The sequence below is a fragment of the Pipistrellus hanaki genome, assembly GCF_964339955.1.
Source record: "Pipistrellus hanaki genome assembly, chromosome: 16".
Classification (NCBI taxonomy): domain Eukaryota; kingdom Metazoa; phylum Chordata; class Mammalia; order Chiroptera; family Vespertilionidae; genus Pipistrellus; species Pipistrellus hanaki.
This window is the reverse complement of record NC_140518.1, coordinates 17469282-17492781: the sequence shown is the minus strand read 5'-3', so window position 1 is coordinate 17492781 and position 23500 is coordinate 17469282. Positions and strand designations below refer to the sequence as shown.

Sequence of the window (23500 nt, the reverse complement as noted above, 5' to 3'; positions counted from 1 at the left end):
TGGGAACTGGACGAAAAGACATCTATAATCATGGTTTTATTTAAATGGCAATAAAAGGGGCCGGGGAGAGCTGAGAGGCCGAGAAGTCAGGCTAGAATGAATGCCACCTCAATACTCAAGTTCCCCTTATAATTTAAAAAAGTACCCCGTCTTCATGGAAGGGTGTGGAGTCCCACAGGGCCCTTCAGCTGTGCTTTAACAAGAGGCAGATGTCCTCACCACTCAGACCACCGTGAGTCGTAGGTACCCCACACCTCACTGTCTTTTCAGAGGACTGGGATGCAAACGGGTGCAGCTGGTAACGGGGAGGCTGGCGTGAACTGCAGAACCGCTCCTCCATACACTGCTTTCTCAGAGGCCCTGATGGCTCTGCTACTTCCGCCTGTTTTTCTTCTGCTGCTCCTTCCGTTGCTGTGCTCTTTGGTCCTTCTTCATCCTTGAGTCCACCACTTTGAAATGACCTCTGACTCCAGCTGGCCGGCGCACTTTGCGGCCCACACCTTTTTTGGCTACGACATAGGTGACCTGGCGTTTCTCCTTGCCAAGCCCAGCCTTCTTGTAGAGACTGTAAATGAAAGAAAACAGTTGGCTTTCTGACCCTTTTTAACCCCCAAGTATCTGGGGGTGACCTCCCCCAATCACCTTCGAAGCTGCGCCACTTTCTCTCGTTCTGAGATGTCCACCGTGTTCACTACAGCTTCTGCTTTCTTCTTGGTTTGTTCCAGCTTCTTCAGCATCTGTGAGGCCCTGTCCGGTTAATCTCTGCCCCATCCCTGTCCCACCTCCCCCTCATCTTGGGCAGCCCCAATACTTACCCTGCGTTTCTTTCTGGCTTTAGCTTCAGCCACTTTCTTGATGGGACGTGCGTTGATTTCTCGCCACCGTTTCCGATAATGCTCCACGTCCTTCTTGTCAATAGGCAATTGCCGTACCCTGTGCTGCTTCTCCTCCTGCACAAACCACTCTGGGAGCTCCCCTTCGTCCTCATTAAAGGTATACCTAGGTGGAGGACAGCCCTTTCGACCACTCCGTGCTTTGTGGAGAAGAAACCACTCGCCCTCTCCCACCACACACACAACTGGGCGACTCCTCGTGATTCTCCTCCCCTTACCGGCTGAAGGAATTATCTATGAGGTCTCTCTTGGCCTTTTTGGAAGAGGCGATAATAGCACCTAAAGCAAGGCCTTCAGGGTCCAGTATCCGATGTTTCACTAGAAGGGGAGGAGAAAAGTCCAAGCTCAATTCCCAAACATCCACGGTCCCCTCCCATCCTGCTGGGGGCAGGCCCACTCCCTCACCTGGGTCCTCGATAGGCACCACCTCAAACCCATCATCCTCTGACTTAGGCCCTCGGCTTCGCTTCTTCCCACGGCGTGGTTCCCAGCTGCAGGAGAGAACATGTGTCCGCCATCACTCAGACCCTTCAACCCAGTTCCTATTTAAGGCTGCAGTGGGTAACTTCCGGAGATCCTACCACGGCATGGCCATACCAGTTAAATGAGTGTTTTTAAAGCCCTCGATCTACAGGCAAGGTTGAAAACGCCCAACCTAGAGAAATGGTTAACACTGCTTCCTCATATCCCTTCTCCCATCAGCTGCAATCACTCACCTCTCTTCATCCTCGCTGCTGCTGCTGTCACTGTCGGAGCTGTCATCCTTCTCACCACCCCCGGGGCCAGCAGCAGCCTCTGTCCCTGGTGGAGTCTCTGTCGCCTTAAGGGCCTCATCTGGGCACTGGGAAGGTTTTCTCTCTGTCTTCAAACTAGAAGATGGTGGTGGTGGTGGTGGCTGCGGCTGCCCCTTCCGGCGGCTCTCATACAACAGCTGGGCCTGGCTGATCTCCAGAGCCTCATCAGCATCATCCTCAATCCCACTGAAGCCATCCTATGACAGGGGAAGTCCTTAGGTATCCTTCCGCGGGGAATGCCAATTCCCCGAGTCTCGACCCCCTGGCTTCCTCTTACCTTCGAGAACCACAGGCTGGCTTGTTCTTCCTGCAGGACCCCCTTTTCCTCCAAAGGCACCAGCAATGGGTTCTCTTCTTCATCCTCCTCCCCTTTATCGTCTTCTGCTTTAGCAAACCGTACACTGTAGCCCCAAGGGAAGTGGGTTAGCGGGCCAGTGCCCTGGAGAACCCCCCCATCCCCCAATGCCTTTGGCATTACCTGCAGACCAGCCCCTCCCCCCCCCCCCCTTACCACTTTTGGTCCTTTAGACTCCGAGGATCTCTGACTCCTGCCAGCTCTTCTGGATCCAGGTCACTATCCAGAGATGCATCATCCTCCTCCTCCTCCTCACCATCTGACACATAGATGTCATCTCTTGGCAGATCGGACAGAAACATGTCTGCAGCACTCATATCCCCTTGTGTTACCTCCTCTAACAACTAAAATTTGACAGAGAAACAGAGATCGAGGGTACTTGAACATACTGCTTTCTTCTGTGTCCATTATCTTAGCCTCAACGAGCACATTATCTCCTTTTACAGACAGGAAAGTGATGGTGCTGCCAGACCATCCCATTCTAGACCACATCACTCACCTGTTCCACTCAGCAGTCTCATCTTCAATGGTAGCAAAAATAGGTTTATGGGAAAATACCCATACCCTATATAGCATCAAATTTTAAAATATTCTAACACATTAATTTTTCTTTAAAAACACTGCCTCAAAAAAAGGATACCACATCACCTTCTGAGAATATAATCTACGAATTTTGTTTCCACTGAATAAAGGAGTCCACGTAACATGTTTTACTCATCCCTCCAGCCCTAGTAGATAGGTTATATTATTCTCTTTTACAGATGAGGGAACTGAGGCAAAACATGGATAGTGGTAATCTGCTCCAGAACCACTACCCCTTCCTGTACAACCAAGAAGACCTGGTTCCCATTCCCACACAAAAGCCACGAAGTGCCTGTGACACTCCTCTTATTTACAAGTCACGTTCCCTGTACTCCCCATCCAGCGTGCGCAGAGGCCACCTTGGTCTCAGTGAACTGAGGAGCGCTGCTCCCGAGAGAAGGCCTCCATCACCAGCCCGTCACCCAGTTACCTGGCTGCGTCTACAGAAATGGCTTCTTGCAAAGAGTGCCCCTTGGTTCTTCTATTTTTACTTAGTATATAAGATACATACACATATGTAATGTTCTTACAGTATTCACACATCTTCCTAATTTCGTGTTAGGTTTATGTTTCTTCCTGGCCTTTGAGACACAAGGCTCTTGCGTTTTTTCCCCAGTCACCCTTCACCGAGTCACATTTATGGGTGGACACAGCAGCCATGAGCAGTGATCATGCAGCACACTAAGAAAATGTTTAATCCCCGACCCCCTTCCAAATACACAAACAGATCCTCTGGTCCTCACACTGTTCCAGCCCCCCCTCACCTGGTGGCCCCGGATGGTGCGCAGGGAGAACATGCCAGTCTCCCCCTCGTCTGCAATGGAAACCCCGGGAAGATCCATCTTCAGCTCCACACGCTCCCGCTGCTTCCTCTGCTCACGCAGCAGCTTCTTTTTCTTCCTGGGGACAGTTTGAGGAATTATACCTCCCCGGCTCTGAAAACTGCTCAACCGTTTCCTCATTCTCTTCCTCCATCCCCACACACACAGAAACTCTGGGGGGATAGGGGGACACTTCCCCAAACTTCGTGCTCTCCTCACCTCTTTAATTCTGCTACCTCCTGGGCCTTCATCTCTGCCAGGGTCCGATTCAACTGTTCCTCCTCTTCCTCCTCCTTAGAGAGCTGCCTCGGGGTCCCAGCTGTTGAGTCCTCTTCATCACCTTCCTCCTCCTCTCCTGAGCTGAGGCTGACAAAACAGACCAAGGAGTTTGATTATTTTCTAGACACACACACCGCCCAACACCCAGTCAACGTCTGTGCTTTAGCTTCCTCCTCACCTGATGTCCAGCGCCTTTGCTTGCTCTTTCAGCTTCTTGGCCACATATCGCCGGAGCTTTGTTCTCCAATTCAGTAGGGACCTGTCCCAGAAATACCATTACAGACCTTACCACCTCCCTTTGTCCCTGCTTCCTCCTCTGTCATAGACCTACATCCCAAATTTCCTATTTGAGTCACAAATCCTAGGGCTCAGGTCCCCAGCCAGAACCTCTAGCACAACAGCATTATGCTCCGAGATCAACATCGTGGCTTTCAAAGGCCTCCCCTGCCTCTGGCACTTACATCACCCCCACTTCATACCTAAGCTCCTTGCGCCCCAGCACTTTGATATCCTGACAGCACACCCGTATGTCCTCAGTGGTAGCTGGATGCTGTGCCAACTCTTCATCATCTAGTGCAATCTGTTTGGAAGAAGGGAGAGGAGTTGGGAAACATTCAGGCCATGTTTCCGGGGTTCCCTTCCCATTCCCCCAAACCTGGGACTCACTTCACTGGCTTTGGAGAGGAAGTCAACAGGATTGGCAGCTCGGAGGAAGTCAGTGACTGAGGTACGATGATAGAGAGTGAGGTCACCCTCAGCATAGCCTTCAGCCTGAGGGAGGGAAATAAGGTTGAGTGGTCCCTTATGTGATGTCTATTGGACCCACCAGGCCCAATCTCCCCAGAGATCCAGGACCTGAGAGTGACCACATTACTCAACACACCTTTGGTTTCTTCTTAGTCACTAATTCAGTAACTGTCTTGGCCTGAACTTCAACCTCCTTGAAGGCAAATTTTGGGTCAAAGAATTTATTGTCAACCTTGTCAGGAGCCAGGTATCCTGAGATGGTAGGATATATAAGAAAGTGTAAATTAAAAAAAAAAAAAAAAAGTGTGCTTTGGTAGTTAAGAAACCAGCCAAGAGAAAGAAGGAAGGGATGCCCACCTACCCTGGCAGACTACAAAGATCTCTGCAGATTCATGGCGCGAGGCCTGGGGCTTGGTGGCCTGGACATGGCGGAACAGCTGCTGGAAGATCCACAGCAGGGGCTGATAGTCACGGGAACGGAAAACCTTTGTGATGAAGCAGCCACCACGGGCCAGAAAATCACAAGCCAAACGGAGAGCCATCAGTGTCAAATTGGCTGTGGGAGAGAGAGGATTAGCCGAGGACCAATGCAGCCCGACAGGCCATGCCCACCTCCACCATCTCCATGCCCCTGGCACCTTGTGAGTAAGCATCATGGACCCAGCTGGCCCCAACATTGGGGGCCCCGTCATTGAGCACAACGTCAACTTTCCAGGTCTTCAGCTCCTTCCTCAAGGCCTGCAAAGGAGGGAAGGGTTACAGAGCAGAAACACAGGACTGGCTACAGATGGAGGAATCCCTGATTTAGTCATGTGCTCACCCAGTCATTTGCTGAGTGTCTATTAAAGGCCAAATACTGTGCCTGGCCCAGGGGATAGAACACATCCGACAGGGTGGCGTGGCTCAGTGGTTAAGCTCAACCTATGAACCATGATATCACGGTTCAATTCCCCGTCAGGGCACATGCCCAGATTGCGGCTCGATCCCCCGTGTGGGAGGCAGCCGATCATTGATTCTACCTCACCATTGATGTTTCTATCTCTCCCTCTCCCTTTCTCTCTGAAATAAAATAAGTAAATAAATAAAAAACACTCCTTGTCTGTCTTCACAGAGCTTATAATCTACTAGTGAGCCTTCCTGGAAAGGATTTCACTGAAATCTCTGCTCTTCCAATTTCAAACACCTCATTCCTGACCAAACAAAGGCTGGAGTGGATGAGGCAGATTCCAGGCTTACAGACATCATGAAAACACTGCTCAAGGCACAGTAAACATGAAAAATCTTGCCTTCAGAAAATGTGGGTGAGAAGAGAACAAAAATGGATGTTTGCATATAAAGGGGATGGGGAGAGAGATTCTCATCACCTGCCGACAGCGTTCTGTTGTGATGTCCTCTTGGAGTGTCACCACATTGGGAAGAGGCTTGATGGGTACCAAATCCACCCCTGGAAGAAACCAGGTCAGAGTATTCCAAAAGGCTGCCTCAAGCAGGAAGAAAGGAAATGCAGACACATTATCTCGTACTCCCACCCCTAAAACACCCGTGTGAACCACCTGTCACTCACCCACAATAAGACTTGATACAGGCATAAACTTGGCAGCCACCTGCAGCCTAGGAAAGAAGAATAAAAATTAAAATACCCAAGACTATTCCTTCCCAACCCTTGACAATATAAACCCTCTTCCGTGCTAGGAGGAGCTCTGCCAAGTGCAGTGGCCTTGGCAAGTCCTATGTACACGTTCCAAACCTCTGTCGTGTGTGTTCTGGGGAGTGGAGAAATTGAGGCTGGTATTACTGTAGCCGCCCTCCCTTCCCCCAATGCGACTGTCAGTCATCCCAGGCCGGACGGAACCCAGAAACCAGCCGCCGGGAGCACGAGGTGCCGGGGCTACGCACCATCCCCCTGGCGCAGCACACAGGTCCAGCAAGGCTCGGGCTTTCTGCAGGAACTGAAAGCGGCGATTCAGCTGAATCAGCTTGAATGCAGAGCGGGAACGATAACCTGGGGATGTCAACAAAACAATAAAGTCCACGAGGTGCTCTCCCGGCGGGATTTCTGTGGCCCCAGAACCCACTATCTCTTTTGCGAGAAAAACTCAATGTTCGGAAGGGGGTTGGGGGGGGGGCGAACCTGACAAGTCGCTCGTCTCGCTCGCGGAGGGCGCACATTGGACTCACCAGTCTCCTTTGCCAAGTGATAGAACTTGTCCCGCCGGCTCTTCCCGACTTTGCCCTTCTTGCCCATGGTGGGACGGGGGAGTGCCGCTCAATCTAGGGAGAAAGCAGAAACTGGGACGCCTCTTTCCGGGGCACTAGATTCCGCTCGCCTTAGCAATCACACTCCGCGCCTCACTCCACATCACTCGCAACCTCCGCCGTTTCCACAACTCCGGGAGCAGCACATGGAGGCAGCAACGAACTTCCGCTTCCGCTTGCGTAGCACGCGCCCCCGGCTTCTGTCATTTGGAGCGTGGCCACAAAAAGCATTTTACTCTGTCGCCAGGTTCTATAGAAACTGTAGGTTGGAACCAAGAGCGTAGACTACGTGAACTAAAATCGAGTTTTTAGAAACATTTAGGAGTTCCGTGCCCTTCCAAAACTCCCGACCTCGCGTAGCGCCGCCGAACTCCGGTCCGTCAGGGTCCCTGTTATTTGTTGTCATTCCCGCGCCACCCGGACCCTTGACCCGGATGCACTCTCTGCCCCCGTTTCCGGCCTCCGAGTCCCTGCTTCTGCGCCTGCGCGCGGAGGCGGCTGGGATGCCGGCGGTCTCCACTGCAGAGGGAAGATGGCGGTTGAGGGGCCTGAGCAGGTCAGTGGCGGCGGCGGCGCGGCTGGGCGGGGACCGGGCGCCGGGCCTGGATGCGGAGCAGGAGCGACCCGAGGCGGGCCGCCGGCTGGGGCCAGAGGTCGGTGGGTCGGGAGCGGGTGGTCCAGTCCAGATCCGGCCCTGCCTGGGGCCGGATCTGCTGTGTCAGCGCGGCCCCCGGGGGTCAGGGTTGGCCGGGAGCGCAGACACGGCGGAGGCGGAATGAGAGAGGAGCGATGAGAGCGGGGACGGGCGCGTCGTCGAGTCGCGGGAGACAGGAAACGCGTCCTTCCTCCGGGCTCCGCCTGTGGCAGGAACACCCGGGTCCGCAGAGCACCGGGCTCGGACAAAGCGCTCCGTGCGTGTCTGTCGCCTCTTGGTCCTTCTGGTTCCTATGAGGGAGGCGGCATTCGCGTTCTGCTTTTAGTTTAGTCATGGGGTATAAAGGAGGGTTCTAGAAGTGGCTTGGCTATTTAGCCTGTTGTTTACTAATGACACTGTGTCTTCAGATGGAGCTGGAAGAGGGGAAGGCAGGCAGTGGACTCCGCCAATATTATCTGTCCAAGATTGAAGAACTGCAGGTGAGGACGGACTCCAGAGGGACAAAGGGAGCTAGCAGGGGGATGAATGGTTGATGGAGATTTCAACAGTCCATAAAATTCCACTGGGGCCAGTAGGAAAACAGTTCGTTACACATCTTCCAGAGTCAAACCGAAAAGGCCATTTCTTTGGGTAGAAGCCTGATGGAGAGGATTTCATATCAAAGGGAGGACACAGGCTCAGGACCTGAGGTTTATCAGATGGGGGTTGGAGTAGAGGAAGTGCAAGGGAAGACAGAATTGAGTCTGGACAATGCTGATAATAGGGGACTGAACGGAAAGGAATTGGCAACACAGTGCTCTGGCCTAAAGAGGGAGCCGGGACCATAGGAAAATAATGAATATGAATTGGATGAAGGAAAGCCATAGGGAAAGTTTCTAAACTCCAGATACATTTGCAGGTATTGTATATGGGTAAGGATAAACCATATACGATATCTGCAAATGTGATTTCATACCACAGCCCTGAAAAGAGGCATGGTGTAGTGATGCCATGCCCACTTGCAGTTGGTAGCAGAACTAGGTGTTTTAAGCGGCTCTACTTAGCATTTATTTAGTTGGCAGCAAGAGGGCTAGATCTTAGGCTTCTGACCCAGAGATCTTTCCACTGGAACATGTTGATATGCCGTCCTGTGAGAAATGGTCTACATGAGCCAGTTGTAATGTTGCCCCATTAGGGTTTGTTGTTCCTGGGCGAGTGTTAGACAAGTCGCCGTTTTTGATCAGAGGGGCTGTTGGACGACAGGCCGAGGCCATTAGGATCAGAGAGAAAAATCTGAAACCTGCAGGTGCCTGTGCTCTGCCCTCACTCAGTTCAGACCAGCCTGAGGGTCTTGACCAAGATCTGAACCTCCTACTTTGTTCTGCCTTTTGAAACTTCTTGTCCTCTCCGCAGCTGATTGTGAATGATAAGAGCCAAAATCTTCGGAGGCTGCAGGCACAGAGAAATGAGCTTAATGCAAAAGGTGAGGGGGGAGGTTGGCTACGGGCAGTTGGTCTGACTTCTGACTGTTCACACCTCTTTGAATTGTCTTCACGTTGGTGCTTCTGTCCATGGTGATGCCTCGCATTGGTATATAGTTACTCATATGCACATCTCCTTCCAAGCCCCACAGCATTCACCTTAAACAGAATTTTTACTTCCTTTTTGTAGCTTTCCCTTCTAAGTGTGCTTGGTTCCTGGGTATGGAATTGAGTTATCGGGGAGGGAACACAGAAGCTGGGTGACCACTGTGTGTGTTTCCATCCAGTGCGCCTGCTGCGGGAGGAGCTGCAGCTGTTGCAGGAGCAGGGCTCCTATGTGGGGGAAGTGGTCCGGGCCATGGATAAGAAGAAAGTGTTGGTTAAGGTAAAGGAGCATCCCCCCCGGGACCACCTACTGAATTCCTGTGCCTTTGTGTGCAGCCTCCCCAGGACAGCATTCTGTCCGTTATTTCTTTATTCTGGGACTTAGGGGTCTCCCTGGGCGAGGTTGGTGGTTTGGTGACTGTCAGGAAAAGTCATGAGCCCTGTTCCTTTAGGTGCATCCTGAGGGCAAGTTTGTTGTGGATGTGGACAAGAACATCGACATCAATGATGTGAGTGCAGCAGAGGAGGTGGGAGTTGGGAGTTGGGTCCGTTCTCTCCACCCAGCTTCCTGAAAGTCTCACCCCTCTTCCAGGTGACACCCAACTGCCGGGTGGCTCTAAGAAATGACAGCTACACTCTGCACAAGATCCTGCCCAACAAGGTAGACCCACTGGTGTCACTGATGATGGTGGAGAAGGTGCCAGATTCAACTTATGAGATGATCGGTGGACTGGACAAGCAGATCAAGGAGATCAAAGAAGTCATCGAGCTGCCTGTTAAGCATCCCGAACTCTTTGAAGCACTGGGCATTGCACAGCCCAAGGTGAGAAGCGGGGCTTCTGTGAGAGGGCATTGTTCCTCAGACTGAGGGGAGGGATAAGCTGGCCGTCCTCACTGAGGAGGGCTGGGGAGATACTGTCAGGGCACCGTGGGGTCTGCATAAACTCCAGAAGGGACCTTGGCATTCATTCTTTTAGATCTCTAAGCTTCTAGTATGGGATCTAGCACAGAGCAAGCAGATAGTATGTGTTCATTGAATGAAACATGGGGCTGGCCTTCTGCCCTGAGACCTGCCGTTTCCCTCTAGGGAGTGCTGCTGTATGGACCCCCAGGCACTGGGAAGACGCTGTTGGCCCGAGCTGTGGCTCATCATACGGACTGTACCTTTATCCGTGTCTCTGGCTCCGAATTGGTACAGAAATTCATCGGGGAAGGTAACTGTGGCTAGAGACATGAAAACCAAGTGGAAGTGGCGGGGTGGGAGTGGGGGGTCCGGGGGGGGGGGGAGGGAGTGGGGGTAAGGGTAGTGAACACAACTCCTAATGCCAGTTTGGCCTTGGCACAGGGGCAAGGATGGTGAGGGAGCTGTTTGTCATGGCACGAGAACACGCTCCGTCTATCATCTTCATGGATGAAATCGACTCCATCGGCTCCTCGCGGCTGGAGGGGGGCTCGGGGGGGGACAGTGAGGTGCAGCGCACCATGCTGGAGCTGCTCAACCAGCTGGATGGCTTTGAGGCCACCAAGAATATCAAGGTGAGGTGGTGGTAGGATGGGATGAGCTGGGGGAAGGCCCTGGGTGAGGTGCCTAGTTGATGCCACCCCCCTTCTCCACTCAGGTTATCATGGCTACTAACAGGATTGACATCCTGGACTCAGCTCTGCTTCGCCCAGGGCGCATCGACAGAAAAATTGAGTTCCCACCCCCTAATGAGGAGGTTTGTGCTGGGCAGCGCCGGGCGGGGCTCTGGCTTGGTGGGGGTGGGGGGTAGACAGTGGGGCTCAGGCTTTTCCTCATCTCTAGGCTCGCCTGGACATTTTGAAGATTCATTCTCGAAAAATGAACCTGACCCGGGGGATCAACCTGAGAAAAATTGCTGAGCTCATGCCAGGAGCATCAGGGGCCGAAGTGAAGGTAATCGGAGGGCCCAAGGAAAGGGCAGAGGCAGGAGGCTCTGGGTTCAAGGGCACAGCAACAGCCTGACTTCCCTTCCCTGCTCAGGGTGTGTGCACGGAAGCTGGCATGTATGCCCTACGGGAACGGCGAGTCCACGTCACCCAGGAGGACTTTGAGATGGCGGTAGCCAAGGTACAGGTCTCCATCTTTTCTGCCTTTGCTGACGGTGGCTCTAGAGCAGTGGGCATAAGGCCTCTGTTCACCCAGTTTGTAAGTCAATGTTCTCTCTCTCTCTGCAGGTCATGCAAAAGGATAGTGAGAAAAACATGTCCATCAAGAAGCTGTGGAAGTGAGGAGGATGGTCCCTGTGTAGATCCCTCAAATAAAGCTCTGCAGGACAAGGCCTTTAGGACTTTGGTCTATTAATGAGTGCCGCACTGTTCAATGACCAGGTCTGAGCAACACCAATAAACAAGGATTTATTTGGAGATTTCCAAACCTGCCAGAAGTGGCACTTTCCAAGCCCTAGGCCCGCCCTTATCAAGCTCCCAATGGCAATGAGTCCCCTGCCCTCTACCAAGCACACACCCATGCCTCAGGCCATGCCAGAGAGCTGAGTGTCCCCTTCCTCTAGGAGGCTTTGTAGCCCTGGGCCCAAGAGCTTGAGTGGCAGCCCTCTGGCCCCCAGGAGATGATGGCGGCCAGAGCCGCTTGCATAGATTGAGGAAAGAAAATAAGGGAGGAGGCACCAAACAGGGCTCCCTGAAAACCCCAACTTAACCCTGTACAAAAAATGGCTCCCCCATGAAGAACCTGCTCCCCAATAGTGCAAATACCCAAAGAAAAGGAAAAAGCCAGCAGCAAGGCTGGGCTGGTCGGAATGGCAAAGAACTTTGGTTTCGAAAGGGTAGGAAGAGTCAGCTGAGTCCCTCTTCCTTGCCCAGCTCCCCAGAGCCAGCTAGGGCACTTGCCCCAACGGGGAGTCTGTAAACAAGCAAAGCCAGTGGCCTTTGGTTCTGAACCCTCTCCCTTACAATGTCAAAGCAAGGCCCCCAGTAGTCCTACTTGGGCCTGCCTGCAGGGGGCAGAGGCATTTATTGTGAACCCAATTAAAGCCAACGCATAAAGTAAGTAATAAGGCTTTAGGGACCAAGCAACAAGGAATCCTATCGCTACATTTATGAAACTAACACTGGAAGCTGAGGGTAACAGGACAAACCCTCACCCCGCTCCTTATTCTATGTGTCTGCAGCCTCAGATGGTGGTCCCTTCCAGGCTGAGAATGGGATGATTCCGGGCTGGGAAGAAGGGAGGGGATCCCTGAGCAGTTAGGTCAGGCGAATTCCCAGCACCTGTTCCAGTTCCTGCCGTCGCTGCTGCACCTGGAAGAGAGACCAGCAGCTCAGGCTTCTGCTGCTCACTGCCACAGGAGGGCAAACAGGGCAGAGTCTCACCTTGGCAAAAATATGCCTCCCCACTGCTTCCTGGGCCCAGGGCTGGTGGTAGAAAGCAGCTCGTCTCTCCTCCTCAGGATTCCCGATCACATCAGTGATGATCTGCAAAGAGCCAGGGAAAAGGAACAATTCCCACTCCTGAGCCCCCGGAACCAATGTGATGGGGGTGAGACCACCTAGAGCTTAACCCGGTCTCATCAGGAAAGAGGACCACACCTTGAGGTCTCGGCGCTGGGAACGGAGCCATTCCTGGATGAAGTCCTGGGGGTCAGTGCTAAAGCTGAGCATGAAATCCCTCTGGGTCTTCAGCTGGTTGATGGACTCAATGGTCTCATGGATCTGGGGGGAGGGACATGTGCATGTGTCAGACTGGCCCCCACTTCTGAGGAGTCTGTTTCCAGACCTAACCACAAAGGACTTGGACAGAAATCCTATCCCAAGGTGCTACATGTACAGAAATGCCCAACAGAGACTGTCCATCCCATCTTGAGCCCCATGGGGGGGGGGGGGGGGGCAGAAGGCCCACCTTGACATCAAGGGAGGCGATCTCCTGCTGATTGGTGGTAGAGGCCAGAAAATTGCTCATCTGGGCCTTGAGTGGGTCATCCACCTCCACGTCAATGTCATAGCAGGCTGTCTTCTTCTGGTCATTCGGGTCCACGCTGTAGGCAGCACACGGGAGGGGAAGGATGAGTACATAGTATCCCACCCATCTGGCCCAACTGCACACACTTGGGGAGCAAGAAACCAGACGTGCTGTTTCTCTTTAGCTCAATCGAAAGGCAAATTGCTCTTAGACAGCCTTCCCAATGCCCTCTTCCCACTGACCTAATGACGTGGTTGATGACAATGGGGTCTGGATGCTGCAGCAAGCCCGCCAGCTTCATGGGGATCTCGGAGAACCGGAGCCGACCACAGCTGAAGATCTGGAGAGAGTACAAACATGCCTTGGGCACGGGGGGGAAGCGGGTCTTCGCAGGGAAGCATGAAGAATGTGGACAAGAGCTACTCAGTGGGGCTCTGGGACAGCAGGCAAGGCAGGGGCTGCAAGACAGGGGAGTCCCCGCTAACCTGGCGGAAGTAACGGTTGCAGTTGATGTACTCGCGCTCATGCCCGTCCTGCAGCTGGTTGTGTTTGATGTAAAGCCACAGGGCCTGCATGATGGCGGCCCTGGTCTGTGTGTGCACTCCCAGCAGCCTTGCCAGTCGGGGGTCCAACTTGTACTGAGGAGGCTGGGAATAGAAGGAAGTCAGAGGAGGGGTTCTTGTGAAAAACCAATGCCAAAGAGTAGGGCGGGAACAGGAAAGGTTTACAATAAACCTGCCCCTGTCCCTGGGACATGGCCCCAGTCACCTGATGATCCAGCATGAGCAGGAGGGTGCACTTGACGTTGAGATCTCCAGGCCGTTTCACCTGGAAGCCATCTGTTTCCTGGGTGGTGGGCATCCGATGCCACTGGCAGGGAGGAAGGGAGCATAGCTCATCACCAAGGGGTGGGCATGGACATACACACACTTGGCCCTCTCCACAGGGACCGAGCCTCTTTGTGCACCTGGCACATCAGCCCGTGCTCCCACGCCCAGGTCCACTCACCTCCACCAGGTGGTTGTCAGGCCCGTACAGTTCCTTGTCTAGCTCAATGACGAGGCTCTTAAAGAATGACGAGAATTTCCTCTTCTGTTTGCTAGGCTGGGGAGGGAAAGGGGCGAGATGGGAGTGCTCCTGAACTTTCAAAGCTAAGCTATGCTAAGCCCCCAAGAGAGGAATACTGTTTCAGCCTGAAGTTCAGGACACTGAGGATTCTTGGGCCCTGAAGGAAGCAGGGGAAGAGTGAATGACTGGAAGTAGGAAAAGGACTCTGCAGCCCCACTGTTAACTGACATAGGATTTTGAATTAAAAAAGGGACACCTAGCTGGCTTGGCTCAGTGGATAGAGCGTTGGCTTGTGGACTGAAGGGTCCTGGGTTCAATTCCAGTCAAGGGCACTTGCCCAGATTTTGGGCTCAATCCCCAGTGGGGGGCATGAAGGAGGCAGCCAATCAATGATTCTCATCATTAATGTCCCTATCTATCTCTCCCCCTCTCCCTTCCTCTCTGAAATCAATAATATATATATATATATATATATATATATATATATATATATTCCCTTCAAGCACTTTACTGTCACCTGTAGGAGAACTGTTGTAATAACCATACAAATCTCCAACTCTCCAACCTCTGACTGGCTTGGCCCTGTGCAAAGCTTGACCAGGAGCACTGCCCTTTCCCTCAGGCAGGACTTCCCAGAAGTGCCCAAGTGGCTGGCCCCCGTCTTTAAATCCATACAGGCCATGTGCTCTCCAGACAGCCTCTTTCCAACTCACATCATCCAGGAGTTTTCCTTCCACGCGCAGTTCCCAGGAAGCCACCTTGTCCCCTGATGGGGTTCCCCCAGGGGTCCCTGCAGTTCCTGCACTGTCACCTTCCGCCTTGCTGGGACTGAATGTATTGGAAATATAGATCCGCAGCTTTCGTTTTTGCTGAAAAGAAAAAGACAAACAGTTAGAGGTGGACCAACATGTTAGAAAACAATGCTACCCTGTCTTCCCGTCTGAACTCGTTCAACATCAATGCTGAGTGGCAGCTATGGGCCAACACCCTGTTAGGCTCCTTATCCTGGCTTCAAGGGACTCCTAGTTTTATGGGGGAGCAGATGCACCATCCACAGTTCCAACACGGTGGTATCAGTGGACACACAAGTGCTATCAGGCAAATCAGAAGCCTCTGGCTCATATTTTTTAAAAAACTCATCATGGCCCCAAAACATTCTCATCTCAATGAAAGCCTTCACCACTTAGGGAACTGTGTTAGATTATCATTAAAAAAAAAAAAAAAAAAAAAAAGAGAGAGAGAGAGAGAAGAAGAAAAAGGAAAGCTCTAGGGATGGGTAAGGAGACAAGAATTATTCTACTCTATCCTCCAGTTTTACCTTTCAAACTTCTGACCATGATCAACATGATTTGCATTTTATTTACTTTTTAAACTTTAATATATTTTTTATTGATTTCAGAGAAGAAGGGATAGAGAGAAAAAAAGTCAGTCAATGATTCAGAATCATTGATCGGCTGCCTCCTGTGTGCCCCCAACTGGGGATGGAGCCCGCAACCTGGGCACGTGCCCTTGACCAGAATCAAACTCGGGACCCTTCAGTCCGCAGGCTGATGCTCTTTCTGCTGAGCAAAACCAGCTAGGGCAGTGGCCGGCAAACTGCGGCTCGAGAGCCATATGCAGCTCTTTGGCCCCTTGAATGTGACTCTTCCACAAAATACCACATGCGGGCGCACACGTACAATGTGATTGAAACTTCGTGGCCCATGCGCAGAAGCTGGTTTTCGGCTCTCAAAAAAAATTTCAATCGTTGTACTGTTGGTATTTGGCTCTGTTGACTAATGAGTTTGCCGACTACTGAGCTAGGGCAACATGATTTACATTTTTAATCATGACCCAGGATCCGCACTCATCTGTAATATATAAACACCTGAAACAAAAAATGTTATGAATAATACCTCTACTACTTTAAGTTCTTTACTATAGAGAATTATTATAATTGCTACTATTTTATATTTCATAAAAAACATGCTGGTCCCACCACATTAACTGAGTTCATGCTCCACTAAAGGCTGCATCCGCAGTGAAAAATCCTGCTCCAGCCATCCCGGCCCCCCCTCAGCCCCCAGAAAACCAGGCCGAGGAGAGGCGTGGGAAGGCCCCGGATTAGCAGGGCTGCACACACCGTCAGAGGCTTCTTTATGGCCTCCTGGATCTCCATCCGCTTGCGAGCAATGGTCTGGTCCAGCTTCCGCTCAAAAGCCAAGAGGTCCATGTACGCCTGAGACTCTGGGACGAGCTCCCGGATCTGGAGGGAGGGAGAAGGAATGCACCCGTTGCTTCAGCTGCAGCTCTGGCTCTTTCTTCTGTCTCTCCCCCATCGCAGGGCAGGGGAGATTGACTCCATCAGAGTCAGCCATTGGGTGGGCCCCTAGTACCCTCCCAACATACTCACTCGCTGAGGTAGAACCTTATCTGCCATCTTCCTCCTCTTCAACCTGGGGAGGAGAGAAACCCAATCAATAGGTCAATGGCCCAAAGGACCCCCCAACCCCATCCCTCCCTCCCTCCAGTCCCCAGAGTCCTCCCCCAGGAGAACAATGAGCCTTCCTCAGTCACTGCAATTCTTAGAGTGGAGGAAAGCCCTCTGTTGCCACTACAGCTCTTGCTAGGCAGAGTGGGGAAAACAGGCTTACCCCCGGCGCTGGGCAGGCATTGGGGGCTGGGCCTGGGGCACAAGCAGGCGTTTCCGGAATGGGTCCATCATGGTGGGTGGCATGCCAGGTCGAAGTGGAGCAGCTGTACCAAATGGGGAGCCCGTCGGGGGTCCCACCTGCAAGCCAGCCATGGGCATCCGGCTCCCTGGTGACATGCCAGGCCGCTGGGGGAAGTGAGCCAACGGGGGTGCACAGGTCAGTGGCAGGGCCCTGTGAGGCCCCGAGCCCATCCCCTCCATCCCTGTCCTCGGCCGGTCCGGCCTGAGCAGCACGCCGCAGAGGCCAGGCTCCAGTGCCAGAAACAAAGGGAAGCGGGCGTCTGAGAGCAGAAGTGTAAGCCACACCTGCCCCGCCCCTCCAACCGCCGGGCAGCGGTGCCAGCGAATGAGGCCTGCAGAGCCCAGGGGGTGGGAGGAGAATCCTGCCTGCAGAGGGAAAGGCCTGGGGAGTTTTCAGGGCCTGATGCCACCTTCCAGCCCCAGCAGGCTCTGCCCCTGCTCCTGGGGACTAGCCAGCTTCCCGGCACTCTTAAGGCCCTCAGAGGTCCAGCCAAGCACTCCGTCCTTCCAGGATGGAGCAGCACACCATGGGAGCCTGCGGTGTCATCATCAAGCAGCAGGGTGCAGTGTGGTATGCGCAGGCTGACCAGGCAGAGCCTTTAAACCCACCCCCTGTTGCCAGCCTGGCGCTGTGCCTGCGGGGAGGAAGACGTTCAATGGGCTGGCAAGCCCATCCAGCAGCAGCACCCCAGGTAAGCAAGCTGCTACAGGATGGCTTGGACATGTCTCAACTGGTGGGGGTGGCCACAGCACAGCATGGAAACATCTGGTCACCATATGGCCCCTACGCACACCCCAGAACTGGACCCTTCGCTCACCTCTTACTGCCCAGCCCCCACCCCTATACCAGGAGATCCCCAAAGGGAAGCTGTGGCTCCTGGGAGACAGAGCAGCTGACACCTGGACTTTGCCTATGTCCACACACCACCTGGCTCAATGCAGCCCTCACACTCCCAACCGGGAGAATGGAGATAAGAGTATCCTGGGCCGAAACCGGTTTGGCTCAGTGGATAGAGCGTCAGCCTGTGGACTGAAAGGTCCCAGGTTCGATTCCGGTCAAGAGCATGTGCCTTGGTTGCGGGCACATCCTGAGTAGGGGGTGTGCAAGAGGCAGCTGATCGATGTTTCTCTTGCATTGATGTTTCTAACTCTCTATCCCTCTCTCTTCCTCTCTATAAAAAATCAATAAAATATATTTTAAAAAAAAAAAGAGTATCCTGGGACACAAGGGGCAGAGTCATAGGGGCAGCAGAGGAATCTGGGTGACAGACATGACTTCTTTAGAAGCTTCTAGGCTTTCCCAGAGGTCCAGCTCCCCAACATTTGTGGAACCCATCCTGGAGTAACCTCTCCCCACCGCCCTTCCCATGGCTGCTGTCTGCAAGGCCCGTTTGGCAGCTCTGCTCACACACAGGCCCTGGCAGCTTCACAGGGCTGGCCCCGGGGCCCAGCTTATGCAACCGGCACAACCAGCCAACCAAGCCCGGCTGGGTGGGGACTCGCACCAACTCAGAGGACCCCTGCCCCGGCGCCATGGAGATGAGATTCTCCCCCCATCTCTTCATCCAGCACAAATCCCATGTCCTCACCCAGAGGGTCAGATTCTCGACCAGGAGGAGAGACGGAGAGAAACATAACCAAAAGCATGGGGAAGGAAGCATTTGAGATTTAAACGTTGGGGGGGTGAGGGGGGGAGGGCTCTGGGGCCTCAGGATTCCTGCCATAAGTCTCTCCTCATCAGAGAGATCCATCTGAGCTGTTGAAAGGCAAAAGACAGCCGTTTCTCCGCCTTAATGAGCCATGGCCAGAGATTACAGAAAAAAAGTCCGTGTGACCACAGCTGTGAGCCCAGCATCCTCTGCGCCCTCCCCCTCCCTTGATCCCCCCTCCCCCTCCCGACATCCCAGATATGTTTTTCCCAACCAGTGCCTGATCCAAAGGGAAGGAACCGAGGCAATGAAACCTGCAGAGGGTGCGCTGGGCCCCTGTGCCACTCACTGGGGCATTCACAAAGCCTCCGCAGCACCACCCCCTCCCCTGGGCAGGTGCTCCGGTAACGAAAGCTCCAAGACAAGGCAGCACAGGCAGGCCCGGAGGCCCCTCCCAGACATCTGCTCCAGCCTTCCCAGGCGCTGAGCCCCCAGCGCACCAGGGCCCCTAGCTTCCTCCAGGAGGGGGAGGGGGAGGGGCCCAGGGGAGGGCTGCTTAAGTTCATCAAGTCCCAGCGTGGCCCTGCCAAGCTCCACCAGAAACTCTTCCTCTCCCAAAAACCTAAGGATTATAAAAAAGAAAAAAGAATGCAACCCAGAACTTTCAAGCTCCCTAACTCCCCACCTGCAGCAGGTCTAGGAAGGTCTGGCTCAGTGCCCTGAACCCCAGAAGCACAGGGTGAACTCCTGGCCCTGCAGCCCAGCACCAACCCACATTCTAAGCTTTATTTACCTCCACCACCCAGGAGCAGGAGGCTGTGCCCGATGCTGCCCCCTCCAGGCCTCCAGAAAGCACGCTCAGCCCTGCCTCAAAGCTGGTGGCTGGGCCTAAGGGTCTAGAACAGTGGTTGGCAAACTACGGCTTGCGAGCCATGGTTTACTGCTCTGTTGACTAATGAGTTTGCCGACCACTGGGTATAGGGGCTTAATCACAAGGAACAACAACAGCCTGTAATTACTGGACTCGAGAGTCTAGGTCAGTGGTCAGTGGTCTCGAGCCGCAGTTTGCCGACCATTGGCCTAGAAGAAAACATACCCCTCCACAAGTGAAAACTATTTCCGACTCTGTGGAGTGAACCCAGCAGTGTGTTTCTTTGTTGTTTGCATGGCGCTCCTCATTGGCTCTCTGTGATCCACAGCGAGAACCACCGTCCGGAGGCTCTTCTGTTGCTCAACGTGGGCCCTGAAATCCTTGCTCTTCCGGCTCACCTCACGCGCCCTCACAGACAGGACCCCCTTGCTTCTCAGATCTCCAGTCCCTTCTCCTGGAGCACGCAACTGGACTTGGTAAGAGGCCAAACGCAATCCTCCTTCAATTCAGGCAGAGAGAACTGGGTCCTCCCTCCCATCAACCTCTACTGCCTCCCCCTGGATACGGAGCTGGTGGGATGGGAGGCCCAGGGAAGCAGAGGCTCAGTGCCTCGTCCCTTTTCCCACCCCCAGCAGCCTGGGGCCACCTAACCGCCTGCTCAGTCTTGCCACTGGCTCAAGGTCACTCCCTGCCGTGTGGCTGTGGAATCCATCCTCTCCCGGGCTTTCCCCAAGGCCCATTCCCCATGGGTTGCAAGCTGAGGAACTGGAGAGGCTCCTGTCATTCCTTAGATCCTTCTCAGGCCAAGGCCCACAGGAGGGCTCCCAGGCCAGGGCTCGGTGAGCTGGCCCCAAGGCTGGGATGACTGATGCAGGCATCCTTTCGGGACACCTTGGGCCCATGAATCCCCAAGGGGAAGAGCAAGATGAGAAAGACAGACCCCCGCTGGAGTCCAGACCAGGTCTGCCTCTGTCAACAGCCAAATCCTTTGTTTTTCTTTTGTTGTTGTTTTTTGGTTTTTTTTTTTAGAGGGAGCAAGGAGAATGAGTAGTAAAAGGGGGAAAAATCACTCTTCCCAGTTAATTATCTCTTCAGAAAGTGGGGCCCAGGGCTCCTGGGGAGACATCCGTACCCTAATTCGATGAGGACCCATTTCGAGGGCCTCTACCTGGGGACATAAAGAAGAGAAGCCCCAGCTGCCTTCTTTCCCTCAAACTTGCCAGGAGCCAGTGCCAAATGGCACATGGGTTGGAATATGGCATTGCTAGAACTTAAAGGCTAAATGAAAGTGGAGCGGGGACAGGAAAAAGGATGGGTGCAATTCCCAAGTACTGTGGGACAACCGGAGACAATGGCGGGGACACTGATGAATCCCACCGGCAGAGTCAGGCTAAGTTCCTCACACAGGCGCCCAGTCTCTGCCTCTCAATGGCCTTTGAAGCTGCAACCTGAGAAGCTCTCTTGGAAGCCAAACCCCAAAGGGATCTGGATGGAACCCTTTGAAGCAGCTCTCCCAGGATCCTCCAGCTCCAGAGCAGCAGGACTCAGTGGAGCCGCTCTGCTCCTCCAAACAAATCAACTCCTGGACACTGCGACACCAGGCAGAGCGCCAGAAAGACAGTCTGCCCAGCAAGGGCCGGGCTGCGTCCTCCTTCAGGCCTGGCCACCACTGTCTCTGGTCCAACTCAGAGTCATCCCGGGAAAGGACTCCCGGGCCTGGCCCAGGGGGTCGACTCTCCACTGCACAGGCTGAAACCCCCTGCCCTAGCCCAGGCCTCCGGTGCCCGTGGGAAGCCAGGCCCTTCCTCCTCCTCATTAGCAGCTGGGAGCCATCTCAGACTCACTCGCTAGGACCCTGCCAGTTCCCAACTACAAACAACAGAGCAGACTTGGAGTGGGACCAAGGCCCACTGCAGGGTAACCCTGGTTTCTCGGGGAGGGCCCTTTCTCAAAACTTTCGGATCACTTCCTAGACACCCCCTGCCCTTAGGACCTACACTATTTCTCAGCCAGCCCGCCCACAACGCATGGGCTCCCACAACTCCTCCATCTCTCAGCGACTCAGAATCCCCGTTCGGAGGAAGCACCGGGGCCCTCCCAACTGCTTCAGACCCTCCACCCTCTTACCCCGTCCCCTAAGCGCTCCGCCGCCACCTCGCCGATCCCGAGGCTCCCTGGCCTTGCCCTCCACATTGTCCCGTGCGTTCCACACGCAGGGCCCCCGCACCTCCAGCCCAGAAGGCGGCCTCAGGACCCCCTCCCGCACCCTGACACCCGCGTGCTCGCGGCGCCGCCCGCCCACCCCACTCACCTGGTACTGCGCCGCGGGGCCCGCGGGGCCCATGGGGCGGAAGGCAGCGGCCCCCGGGCCCCCCACGCCTCCCGCCGGGCCCGGCCCTCGGAGCGCCGGTCCGGGCAGCATGCCGGGTCCGCCAGGCGGAGGCGGCGCTCCCAGAGCCGCGGCGACGGCACCGCCGCCGGGACTCAGCGGGGGCAGCGGGAACCCGCCCGCGCCGCGGCCAGACATCACGCCGTCCCGTCCGGCGATGCAGCGGTCCGCACTCCGGGCTTCGCGCCGAGTCCGCTCCGCGATCCGTGCTCCGGGACTTGCCGCTCTAAATTCCGGTTCTCGGGGTTTGTTGATCCGGGTTCCGGGATTTCCTAACCCAAGTTCGCGAGTTCCTCACAGACCGGTTTGGGGCAGGGCCGGTCCTGATTCCGGTCCGGCCCGGGAAATCCTAGTTCCGGGATCTGCTAGAGGCCGGCTTGCCTCCCCCGGCCTCCGGAGGTTTGGCCGCCCGAGTCCAGTTAACCCGGAGGCGGCAACTAGCTGCCGGCTCCGTCCAGCCCAGCCCTGCGCTAGGCCCCGCCCACACCCGGCAGCCCAATGCGGGGCTGCCTCCTCAAATCCCGCCCTCGCGAGACCCGCCCCCAACAGGCAGGGCTCCTAACCGCCGGCTCCAGGGCTCTGCCCACATCCCTTGGGCCGGCCCTTCGCGGGAGGGGCGGGGGCGGAAGCTGCGCAGGGAAGCGCCGAGCAAGGTGCGGGTCATAGGTCGAAGGTCACTTAGGGCTTCAGCCGTGGGTAGTTGCTGCTCTCTCCCCGGTGCACCCTACTCTACTCGCCGAGGCACCTGGCCGCCACGCTCCCCGAGAGAGTTTTGTCAAGGCTCTACGTTTTCAGCAATAGAGATTCAACGTAGAGCTGCGCTCAGGGGCAGAACTGCCACCAATTTAGCTTTCTTTAAAAGTCCACATTGGAGCCGAGACCGGTTGGGGTCTGCCTGCGGACTGAAAGGTCCCAGGTTGGATTCCGGTCAGGGGCATGTACCTTGGTTGCGGGCACATCCCCGGTAGCGGGTGTGCAAGAGGCTGCTGATTGATGATTATCTCTCATCGATGCTTCTAACTATCCCCCTCTCTTCCTTTATGTAAAAAAAAAAAAAAAAAAAAAAATCAATAAAATATATTTATAAAAAAATAAAAATTAAAAAAGTACACTTTGGGGAAAATATAATAAATAAATAAATAAATAAATAAATAAATAAATAAATAAATAAATAAAAGTCCACATTGGCTCCGACCTGCCAAGGGACCTGTGCTACCTCGGATCCAATCCAGCTGTGTTAAGGGTTGACCTGGCCAGGCGCCGAGTTCTTGCCGCATTTTTTAACGTGGCTCCGCTTCAGTTTAAGGAAGACTGGTACTTACTCCACAGGAAATGTTTCTAGGCGAAGGAATTTTATTATGACACAACTCCCTGCAGTTAAGTGAGGTCTTTCTCTAGGATTTATAGCACCTAATTTTCAAAAGTTAAATACCTTTTCAGAAACCAAGGCCCTGCCTCAGAAGGTATTCAAAATAAAAGTGCGTCAGCTATGGCGGAGAGCCCACCCTCTTGGCTGGTGTTAGGGGTTTTTCTTCCCATGATACAGGCCAGTGCTTCTTAAAGCTTAATGAATATAAGAAACAGCTGGGACTCTTGTCAGAAATACAGATTATGACTCAGTAGACGTGGTGTCTGGAGTAGGGCTCAAGTTTCTGTGTTTCTAACAAGCTCCCATTGCTCTCAGGTGGAAAATCACAGTCCCTCCCATGAAATAGAAGGTCCTGAAGGGACTGGCTCCTGCTTACCTCCTCGGGCTCATTTTAAATCTCTGCCTTTGGCTCTCTGAGAGCCAGTCTAGAGGTTCTTGTGACAATTTCCCAAACTGCTAACCCCTCCCCACCACCAAAACCTTTCTGCCTGCAGCTCTTCCTTTTCTCCTCTCCCTTTATTACTTCTTCCAAGTGATTATCCCAATATTTAATTACT

At 54.0% G+C, this 23500-nt stretch overlaps 3 protein-coding genes across 4 annotated transcripts; 1 reads left to right on the top strand and 2 right to left on the bottom strand.

Annotated features, from left to right (window-relative positions):
- Positions 1–17: 17 nt before the first annotated feature.
- Positions 18–7163, bottom strand: FTSJ3 (FtsJ RNA 2'-O-methyltransferase 3). Of its 2 annotated transcripts, none has more exons than XM_084863777.1 (21): positions 7061–7163; positions 6650–6742; positions 6368–6473; positions 6036–6082; positions 5836–5915; positions 5110–5209; positions 4833–5027; positions 4608–4723; positions 4391–4495; positions 4204–4304; positions 3903–3983; positions 3665–3811; positions 3389–3524; positions 2199–2386; positions 1965–2088; positions 1610–1884; positions 1299–1384; positions 1112–1211; positions 816–999; positions 643–737; positions 18–565 (listed from the first exon to the last, which is right to left on the bottom strand). In XM_084863777.1, the coding sequence occupies exons 2-21, from the start codon at positions 6714–6716 to the stop codon at positions 373–375; spliced, it is 2526 nt and encodes an 841-aa protein (XP_084719903.1). In that variant the 5' UTR covers positions 6717–6742; positions 7061–7163; the 3' UTR covers positions 18–372. The 2 variants fall into 2 exon arrangements, with proteins under 2 accessions (XP_084719903.1, XP_084719902.1); XM_084863776.1 differs by adding an exon at positions 6892–6986 and having other exon boundaries at positions 1112–1384; positions 7079–7094.
- An 18-nt stretch (positions 7164–7181) lies between these two features.
- Positions 7182–11249, top strand: PSMC5 (proteasome 26S subunit, ATPase 5). The gene is made up of 12 exons (XM_084863790.1): positions 7182–7283; positions 7790–7861; positions 8775–8844; positions 9130–9227; positions 9400–9456; positions 9540–9770; positions 10035–10161; positions 10293–10483; positions 10567–10665; positions 10752–10862; positions 10950–11036; positions 11144–11249. The coding sequence occupies exons 1-12, from the start codon at positions 7260–7262 to the stop codon at positions 11195–11197; spliced, it is 1221 nt and encodes a 406-aa protein (XP_084719916.1). The 5' UTR covers positions 7182–7259; the 3' UTR covers positions 11198–11249.
- A 57-nt stretch (positions 11250–11306) lies between these two features.
- On the bottom strand, positions 11307–21856 carry SMARCD2 (SWI/SNF related BAF chromatin remodeling complex subunit D2). The gene is made up of 13 exons (XM_084863780.1): positions 21497–21856; positions 16586–16770; positions 16345–16387; positions 16075–16197; positions 14666–14821; positions 13893–13988; positions 13653–13754; positions 13370–13531; positions 13127–13224; positions 12825–12960; positions 12515–12637; positions 12299–12400; positions 11307–12226 (listed from the first exon to the last, which is right to left on the bottom strand). Exons 1-13 carry the CDS (start codon positions 21710–21712, stop codon positions 12173–12175), a joined length of 1596 nt encoding a protein of 531 aa, XP_084719906.1. The 5' UTR covers positions 21713–21856; the 3' UTR covers positions 11307–12172.
- Positions 21857–23500: the final 1644 nt, after the last annotated feature.

Coding starts and splice junctions, on each gene's coding strand:
- PSMC5 (XM_084863790.1), top strand. CDS start 7,260: ATGGCGGTTGAGGGGCCTGAGCAG. Junction 9,457..9,539: donor AGAACATCGACATCAATGAT/GTGAGTGCAGCA, acceptor CCCCTCTTCCAG/GTGACACCCAACTGCCGGGT. Junction 10,484..10,566: donor AGGCCACCAAGAATATCAAG/GTGAGGTGGTGG, acceptor TTCTCCACTCAG/GTTATCATGGCTACTAACAG.
- FTSJ3 (XM_084863776.1), bottom strand. CDS start 6,716: ATGGGCAAGAAGGGCAAAGTCGGGAAGAGCCGGCGGGACAAGTTCTAT. Junction 3,984..4,203: donor CTGGGGCGCAAGGAGCTTAG/GTATGAAGTGGG, acceptor TTTCTGGGACAG/GTCCCTACTGAATTGGAGAA. Junction 1,000..1,111: donor ATAGATAATTCCTTCAGCCG/GTAAGGGGAGGA, acceptor TCCTCCACCTAG/GTATACCTTTAATGAGGACG.
- SMARCD2 (XM_084863780.1), bottom strand. CDS start 21,712: ATGTCTGGCCGCGGCGCGGGCGGGTTCCCGCTGCCCCCGCTGAGTCCC. Junction 13,225..13,369: donor GCAACCGTTACTTCCGCCAG/GTTAGCGGGGAC, acceptor TACTCTCTCCAG/ATCTTCAGCTGTGGTCGGCT. Junction 12,638..12,824: donor TCGCCTCCCTTGATGTCAAG/GTGGGCCTTCTG, acceptor CCCTCCCCCCAG/ATCCATGAGACCATTGAGTC.